The sequence below is a fragment of the Acyrthosiphon pisum genome, chromosome A1, assembly GCF_005508785.2.
Source record: "Acyrthosiphon pisum isolate AL4f chromosome A1, pea_aphid_22Mar2018_4r6ur, whole genome shotgun sequence".
NCBI classification, from domain to species: Eukaryota; Metazoa; Arthropoda; class Insecta; order Hemiptera; family Aphididae; genus Acyrthosiphon; species Acyrthosiphon pisum.
Window position 1 is genome coordinate 90,211,613 of NC_042494.1, and position 9,726 is coordinate 90,221,338.

Sequence of the window (9,726 nt, forward strand, 5' to 3'; positions counted from 1 at the left end):
TTCATCATTGTTATATTTAATATGAATTTAAAAAAAATGTCCCTTATTTCAGATAACGGATGTCAGTAGGTAAACAATTAAAATAAAATCATACACTGAATATATCTATAAAAAATAAATCGTTATTTACACATCTTGTTACTTGTCCTAGTGAAAGCTATTTCGTTTATTATATTATATGCCTGAAAATTCCACTTTCATCAGTAATGGTTGCGATCGCATGAAATTTTGTTTAAAATAAATTATTTAAGATAGTTTCCCGGGCCTAAATCTCTCCCCAATCCGCCTACTATGAGTATACTACTTGATGGTATTGGATATTATTTTATGTGTGCGGTAAGGTACCACAGGACGCAGGTTATATCGCCATTCATACCGTTTTAACTAGTACACTGATGGTGCGATATGGCGTGTGTGGTAAAATATTGTATCGGATCGTGCCTCACATTCATAGAAAAGAGATAAATACTGCTGCAATACAAACTCATACATTAAAATACGATACGACGATACCTACCTATCCCTATGCAAAAACCATCCAATTTTGTTTTACAATATCCCAAAGTTACTGGAACCACAGAATAGACAAGTATACCTATATACACAGAATTCGAGAATTTAATCGTGATAAGCATGACCACATAAAATATGATAAAATTTACTATCACAATATAATTTATTATCATTATTACTGTTATTACAATAATTATTTCTATAATATTATTGTATTACATATTAATAGGTACATTATAAAATATTTAAATATAAAATTAAATCGTCTGCAATCTGAATCAATAGTTATTAGTTATTTTTTTTTCATAAGACAACATGGACTCTTTAATTTCTGAGATGGAACAGTTGTTATTGTCTGGTAGAGAGGACTCTAATATCCAAGACATTATAGGTAACTAAATTATTTCAAAATTATTTCAATAATTATACCATCTATTTTAGTAATTTTAAATACTAAATTACTGATTTATTTTTAAACATAATGTTTACTATCTTTATATCCATTTTCCATTTTTCATTAGATAAATTAGTTTATCTACATTCTACTAAGTAAATTAGTTTACCAATGCTAAGTAATAGGTACCAATAGTTTTAGTGTACCTGTCATAGAGGAATCCCAGGAAAAAAGACCTAGGAAAAAACTAAACTATTTTTAAAAAATAAAATATATTAATTGATTATGAAAATTAAAAAATATTAAGGGGATATCAAATATCAATAGTAAAGAAAAAACGCTATGAAAATTAATTTTGGTATTTCCAATAGTATGGTTTATTAAGCGGTTTGAGTAAAACCCCTACTATCTGTATTGTAGAAGAGAAGACAATCTGTGCCTGTATAAAAGTAAATTTTAAATATTTTAATTACTAAATTCAATAATTCAAATTCAAAAAGTAAAATATCACAAGTTTTAGAGTTAGTTATTGCCTATTGGACATTGAAAATAAAATATCTTAAATCGACCCATACATAATATACTTTGATTCAACTTCGATAGTTCAATTATCATTAATCTAATTTTTTTTAACTTTCTTATTGTATTATAAATTATAATGTATGCCAAATGATTTATAAAATATTTTGCATAGGAATGAGAATGAAGCATATTTTATGTGAATGTATAGACAATTTGACATATTATTTGCTTTTTTGTAGATTTGCTGTGTTACCAGTGTTCAATAGGTAATAATAATTTTTTATTCATTTTTTTTGTCATAATAGTTTTTTAATTTTTAAAAATTGATCTTTTTTCTTAGTATTTTTTACCAATTACCTCAATAATTTTGCTTTTATTTTTTTTGCTCAGTCTAATTACATTTTTGATTTTACATGATGAATAAAAAATATTATTAATATCCAACATTTTTGTATCAATATTCATTATTCATATTAAAACAACATAAAATATTGATATAACAATAATTGAATAATGATGTATAAGACAGTGTGCATGCACATCAATTGTATAACATTATTTTGATGCACTTATGTAGTTTTGTCTGATACCATCGATTATAAATACTAGTACATTTAACAACATTTTCTGTTTAATGAAATATATTTATGAACCAAACCTAGTTAGAATCAAATTTATTTAATTCTATTTAACCAAATTCTCTATGATACAAATTTTATTTGTTGCCCATGAGACTTTGTAATATGGAAGTTTCACTGTATTTATAATCAATGTTGTTACTGAAAATATCTAGCTGTAGTACGTAGTACCTACTGGTTACTACTTACTGGCAATCTATAATAATTGTGATCTTGAAAGTTCTACTTGTCAGTCAGTACCTATTTTATTTTTATAAGTTTTCTAAGTTAGATTTTTTCAGATCTTACTAACATGGTTTTTTGTACTTCCTAGAATGTACAGATCATTTAAGTAATAGCATGAAAAACCCTATTTAAACAAAGTATGTTTAGTAAATATTAGCATTTACTAATAAATTATAGGTTAATCATGAGTTCTGAATTTTACTGTCACTTATTCATAATTCATTATATACATATAACTTTATTTTATTTGTTGAATGATTTCAGGAGAATCTGCAGGTAAAAATATTGATGATTTGTTAATTGAAGCTGATAAAATAATTGGTGAAACACTTCCATACTTTCAAACATCTTCAAATACAAATAAAGTTATAACTTCAAAAGACTTTAAAAGTATACAAAATAATACTAAAATTACACCAACACAACCTAAACTTCAAAGGAGTGATACAAAAAAAGTTATTTTTAATTTGAATAGTAATTCTCAAAGTACTTTGATCCCAGAGAAACATTCAGAAATCCATGGTTCGTATTAAAAATGTATTAGATATTAATTAGAAAGTACGGTTTCAAAACATATAACTGTAAGGAAGTTTTTCAGTGTTTGACCCTATCATTAACTATTCTTTTTAAAAATCTTTTTATTCTAATTTACCGAAACTCCACATAAAAAACATACGTTTATATATTATTTTAAATAAATTATAATTTATTTCAATATTTCTATTTTTTAATTGTTGAATTATTATTAGTTTATATCAAAACATTTGCATTTGTAAGCTGCTGCTACCTACATTAGAGCTATTTAATTACTATACATTTCTTATAAATTATTGATACACTCTATAGTTTGATTTTTACAACTATTTCTCATTTATAAATACCATTAAATTGTACATTTTGGTTAATTAAATAATTTAAAAAAAATTAGTGTTTAGGGCAGGTGCGGATCCAGAAGATTTTAACAGAGGGTGCTCAAAAAAAAGGTGGGCAAGTGGGTGTCGCTCTGCTTTACTGTAGGTTACAATTGAAGAATCACTGTATAGTCTGTAATGGATGATGTTAAATTTGAATTCAATGATACAATATCATTGTATAAGAAAAAACGGTAACAGCTCCAAATGGCTTAAAATATTTTGTACATTTGATCAAGTATGGGAATTGATAAGATGTTATATATTATGTAAATTTTAAGTATATCTACATGTATTCGTGTTTGAATTACTATAAAATAAGAAAATCGCCACATGCCTACTCATGCCTACATGAGTAATCCAGAAAATATACAATGATGTAAAAATTTAATTTAACTTTCTGGTAGATATTTTTTTTTCATAAAGGTAGACATAGGTTATGAGGAATCTTGTATTAAATTTTCTAATTTTAGATTCAATAATAAAAATTTTTTATGAATTTCTAACTCAAAATAATTTGCACATTTTTGTGATTTTTATGTATTTTGTCAACATTTGAACTTAAAATGCTTATAAGAAAAAAATGTGACTGCATTTTTAAAATTTTTAAACTGCCATTGTAACAATATATAATAAATTTTAAAACTTTTAAATGTTATTGACATTCATAGAAAAAAATACTTATAAAATTTGAAACTAAAAATGTTCAAAACAAATCAAAATATTTTGAAAATTTTATCGTGTATAAAAAATACTAATATAAACATTCTGTGAAAATGTCATTTATCTGGTTATTTGTTTTTGAGTTACACCATAAACCAGAATTGATTTCGTCGAAAACAGATTTTGCTTAAAAATTCCCGTTTTCCTTAATTTTTATTTTATTTTTCCTGGCGCTTTTAAAACTATTGTAATTTTAAATTTTGATCTTCTGAATAAACCAACTAAATTCACTTTCCCATCGATCGAGATACTGTTGAAGAAAATCAAAGCAGTTGTACTGCCCCAAATACGGCGATGACAGAAACAAAGAAAAAAATTTAAAAAATAAAAAAAAACACATCGCTCCGATCAGAATAAAAAATGGTTACACCTTTATATTTTAGATTATTATACAAATTTATTTTATTAGTGGCTTAGACCTCAGGGGGTGCCCGAGCACCCATAGCCCCCCTTGAATCCGCGCCTGATTTAGAGAATGTGTTAAATCAAATTATATAAGTGTATGACTATTAAAATTTCGACTGGGGGCAGAATTATAATGAGGACAAACATTACAAGACAACCTTCAATATGTGGTTTATTTAGGTCTTAAAATTAAAAATATTTTTAAATAAATATATCAAATAAATCAAATTTTAACTAATAAATATTAATTATATTCATAGGAAAATTAACTATAAACAAATGTATTAAAGAAGAGGGAAAAAAAAATATTTGTTCTTCATCTTTAAAAAAATGTACTGCTGAGTTAAAGGTAAGCTAATCATTTTATACATTATTATACTTTTCTGAACTTATTTCATTAGCTAGTGCTGATACTGCTGCATATGCTTCTTTTCCAGTAGATAAAATTTCAGTTGGTGGTAAGATAAATCCATATTTTCCTGTATCTTTCAATTCTACTGTGTAAGAATACTTAATTTTTGCAACTCCTTTAGCCCAATCATCAGATGCTCCTAAAAAATGTTAAAAGTACATTATATTTTTTTATAAGTACACACTGCGTATAGGTTGATATGAAATTCATGTTACTAAAATTGTAGAAATATTTTGATCCTTATAAAATCTCCACCATTTTTATACACATTTCTAATTAGCTCCTGTATGGCTTATATAGATTATTTTTTAACACAGTTGGTGATAAGGGTTGTTTTTAAATGTTATTACTAGTTATTCCTCATAGTAATACACTATATGCTGTAGGTATTTATGATTTGTATGGTTATACACAAGTGTAATAATTTCTCTTGTATCTTGTAAATGGTTTTGGTATTGATCAATTTGTATTAACAAGGTGAATACATTTTTAAAATAATAATGGGTGTCACGATTGCCTCTCTAGTCTATAAATTATGGATGAAAAATAGTATATTTTTTTTGCATGAGCTTTTAGTGACTTCCCCTTGTAATCACTAGTAAAATATAGGGAAAATATAGTATGTATCATCGATGCCACCTACCATCCAAAAAGAATATTGGGTATTGTGGCATTGGTGTTACCCTTAGACGCCAACGTATTAATAATATTTATTCAATGTTATGTACCAGCGGCTGGGTATAAGAGAGTTGCACTATTTCCGACAGTATACTCATTTGATGTAGCCTTTTTGATAGCTGTGGCCATAACCTGGCCAACACGATGTACTTCTGTGTGATCAGATGGCACCCGTTTGGCATAGCCCCATGGATATAGGATATATTGTCCATAACTATGGAACGTCAGAAATCCCTAAAATATATTTATAGTTTATTAGTTGTAAGTTGAAGTTAACTTAAAATAATAATTTATGACTTAGTATTTAAAAATCAAAAATATACTACTTACTTTAAATTTATTTGGATTTTTCATAATATACTTAACCACGGCTTGGGTTTCACGTTCAGAACTAGCTTTTACTCCTCGGTATATTTCTGCACATGAATATTTGCTAGCACCAGTCTCGCCCCAGTGATAATCCCAGTTACGATTCAGATCTGCTCCTACACATGAATTTGCCGAGGGCTTGTTACGGTTTTTTCGCCATAAGCGTTCCTTTTCGTGAGAATGTTTGTATCTAAATAAAAATAATGTTTTTATTATCTGTAAAATTGTGTTTTAAATTATATTATTAATACTGACCCATCAGGATTTAAAATTGGTATTATATGAAATTCAATATTATTCATATGCGATTCCAATGAGTCTCTGTTGTATACTAATTCATTTATTAAATATAACACTGAGGACACTGCGATCCATTCTCGTGCATGTATCCCTCCATCGATCCATATTGCTTTTGTATCAGTTGAATTTCGGTCTAGCTTAATTCGTATTACTCGTAATGGGACATTCTCATGTGATTTACCAATAGTTTCAACTTCTACTATATCTGGGTATTCTTGAGATAAGTGATCAATATATTTATATATATCATCTACCTTATGATAACGTTCAAATGTCAAGTTATGTCCTAAAATCAAATAATTATTTATTAATATAACTAAAATCATTACTATATAATATTGTTTTCATTTTTAATTGAACATCTTTTCTTTTGTACAATTTATTGTACTTATGATTAATTATTGAAACACTAATTAATATATTAACTTATATAAATATATGAAGTTAAATTATTTATACAGCATAGCTATTATTTATACATAAATTGCAACCTTGTCTTCCGGATAGTTCTAATTCGTCTTCATTTATCGGAGGATTTTCATTGTTAATTGCTCTTTGTATGTCATCAATAAAAATATTAAATGATAATGATCCATTATTCAGTGTGTTTTTTACAGTTTCTGAGTTGACTTTTTTTACCATTATATCTACCGATGTAGAATTAGTAAACCATTTTTCAATCACTAAAAAATGTATTTAAATTAATTCAATTACATTGATTAATGAAAAGCTAGATTTACTTACATCCTTGATTTTCTAGTTCCTTGATTTTTTTCCTTTGTTTAGAGTTAACTGTTTCAACTCTAAGTACTTGGTCTCCATTATAAGTTATTTTTTCTTCGACATCTTGATGTTCATCATTATTCTCTAAACATTCTGTAAATGTTGATATGGCTAAAAGTGTAAACACACAGTAAAGCACTCTGAAACAACCTTCCATTTCGAACAACTAAATGAGGATAAACTAAATTGATTCTTGACCACAGGGAACTCTTTAATGTATACAGAAACCGGTACTGTGCTATGATCCCAATCCAAGCCACACCTATTTGATATTTTATTAATACTACTGGTTATTGACCAAATTTTCTACCTTCTAAAATAAACATGAATAGAATAATTTATATCTTTTTGTTGTAATCTGTACATTGCTATTGTATTTTAATGACTAAAATAATATAAAATTGTGTTTCTAATATCTACAATAGATCTTTTCATACTAACAGCTATCAATAACAATTGCAATTTCTATTTTAGTTAAATCATCAAACAACCCATATGAATGGATTGTATTAATTTAATGAAAAAGAATGGTACATGAATTAATTTCTAATTTTTAATGACTGTTAAAAGAACTCTTAATGAAAAGTTAATGAGTAACTAACATTTATAAAAATATGTAAATATTTTAGGATTAATGGTTATTTATTATTATACTTTTATTTGTATAGCATATATAATATTTTAATCATTTTTGTATTTTATATTTTACTAGTATTTAAATTTATTTAATATAAAAAATTCATCATTTTTAAGTATGACATTGATGTAGACTTCTTTTTTACATAAATACATTTTATGGAAAAAACAGTTAATGTATTTTACAAATTATTTCTATATTGCATCAACAAAAGGTGAAGAATATAATATGTTGACAGTTGAGTGTGTCAATAACCCCTACAACCAGTTAATAAACCACATTCCAAGAAACCAGATGTCCACTGTACATACTAATATGTGTAATATATTGATTTGGTATATCTGTGTATAAACTGATGAATAATATTATATTATGTAGGTCATTATTAGTCAAGGTGAAGTGTAATTTGTATTATTTTGAGGTGAATGTTAACTACTGTATTGAATGTCTGGAAATGTCTGAATTTTAAAACCCAATACCTATTATTAGTATACTGAAAATGTGAACATGTCTATTAATAGAATACATATGCTCCAATAGTTATTATTTTATATTTTAAACGGAGCAATGAATGTATAATTTTATAATTTTTTTTTTTGTATGTACTTACACACAATTAAAAGTAGAAAAATATATTTTTTTTTAACGTACGGGTTTACTTGAATAATTTAGATACATAAGTGTGCACACGGGAGCAGCAGATGCAGCCAGTGGCGCCATTATATATATAAGTATTGAGGATTCAATACCTAATTTAATTGGGTGGTGCCGAGGTGGACAGGGATACAGTAATACAAAGATGACGTACAAGTTGTAGCTATTTGGTCTAAGTAATTGGCATTTGTCTCATATTTTAGTTAAAGTGTATATTTGGTAAAAAAAAAAAAATAGTGGTGGTACCTGTTATACCTATCCCAGATTTTATTTTTATGCAGTACCATATACAACAGACATCGGCACCACTGGATGCAGCATATTTTACTTCCATACAATTATATTTACGCAAATTATATACAATGTACATTATAATTTATAATTATAAACTTTTTTTATCTAGTTTTTAGAAAATATATGAAGACGTTTCTACTACTGCCCTCATCAAAATTTTGGATTTTTATCCCCCCTCCAATAATTAGTATAACAGACCCTTTACTACCAAATGATAAACATTTTCTAGACATTCCATAATTTTTTTTTAAGTTTTTAGGTTACTATAATCATTTTAACTTAATTCATAAAATACATAAAATATGTAACATTTTTACATCTTTTTCATATGCACGTTTACTAACTTTAATTTCTATTATTTATGTTTTAGGTTCCGGATGCTGAAGTAAATATAAAATCCCATTTTAAAGTGAGCTCATCTATGTTGGAAAATCACAATCGGCTACAAGTTATGTGTAACAGACATGATAAATTTGCTAATAATATGAAAACACCGGACCAAATTAATAAATTAAAAACGGAAGAAGAATTAAAATACTATAAAGTAAATGAAACATCATATAATAATACAATATTTATTTTTTTAACATTTCATAAACACTTTTTAGATGAAAAATAATGAACTTGAAAAAAATCTTATGTTTAAAGAACAAGAAATTCACAATTTGGAAAATCAATATCAGCAATTAAGTCAGTATTGTGAATCATTTTTAAAAAAAAATGCAAGTACATGAATAATCATTTGTTCTTTATACTTCATAATTAATTAAATGTCAATTTAAAAACTAAATGACCTGATAAGTAATATTGTGTGCAGTTTTTATCAACATGCTTTAAACTTTAAATTTGCTTAGAGTAGGTCTAATTTTAATGTTATTTTTAAAATGTCTTTAAAGTGTTTTGCCTTATGGCATGCATATTAATTAATTAAATATTTTTTTAGAAATATTAAGAAATATTAATTAACTATATATAGTTTTTACCTTGTATATTGAAAAACTATTTTATTATTTTTTAATTTAAGTTGATAGGCAATTTAATAAAATAGCATATTAGCTTAACAAATTTTTATGTGTAGTTAATTATTTTGTAACTTCCCCATTTACATGAAAAATAAATAACATATTATATAATGTGTCCCGTGGGAAAGTGACCGTCCGGCGTCATATGATACATTAAATTATGAAAAATACCCTTTCAAAGGGGTCTAACTTTTTTATTTTTTCAGTTATGAGCAATTTAAGTTTTTTTGAACAAAATCGATTATA

The 9,726-nt window shown here is 26.0% G+C and overlaps 2 protein-coding genes across 5 annotated transcripts in view; one reads left to right on the top strand and one right to left on the bottom strand.

The window, feature by feature from the left end:
* The first annotated feature begins 690 nt into the window (after positions 1 to 690).
* Positions 691 to 9,726, top strand: part of LOC100575499 (uncharacterized) — a 20,421-nt gene continuing 11,385 nt past the window's right edge. For 2 of the 4 annotated variants that reach the window (XR_003838860.1, XR_003838859.1), the window contains exons 1-6: positions 726 to 904; positions 1,669 to 1,695; positions 2,557 to 2,814; positions 4,592 to 4,680; positions 8,829 to 9,002; positions 9,067 to 9,180. Coding sequence is in view for 1 of the 4 variants with exons in the window: in NM_001293331.1 (NP_001280260.1) it covers positions 829 to 904; positions 2,557 to 2,814; positions 4,592 to 4,680; positions 8,829 to 9,002; positions 9,067 to 9,192 (723 nt within the window). In the remaining 3 variants the exon portion in view is untranslated. Of the gene's footprint in view, positions 905 to 1,668; positions 1,696 to 2,556; positions 2,815 to 4,591; positions 4,681 to 8,828; positions 9,003 to 9,066; positions 9,524 to 9,726 lie in introns of those variants that run through there. The other 2 variants (XR_001680112.2, NM_001293331.1) reach the window with 2 other exon arrangements.
* On the bottom strand, positions 4,478 to 7,083 carry Mf-cpa (molting fluid carboxypeptidase A). Its single transcript, NM_001160387.1, has 6 exons — positions 6,835 to 7,083; positions 6,582 to 6,773; positions 6,046 to 6,376; positions 5,752 to 5,980; positions 5,472 to 5,655; positions 4,478 to 4,882 (listed from the first exon to the last, which is right to left on the bottom strand). Exons 1-6 carry the CDS (start codon positions 7,028 to 7,030, stop codon positions 4,695 to 4,697), a joined length of 1,320 nt encoding a protein of 439 aa, NP_001153859.1. The 5' UTR covers positions 7,031 to 7,083; the 3' UTR covers positions 4,478 to 4,694.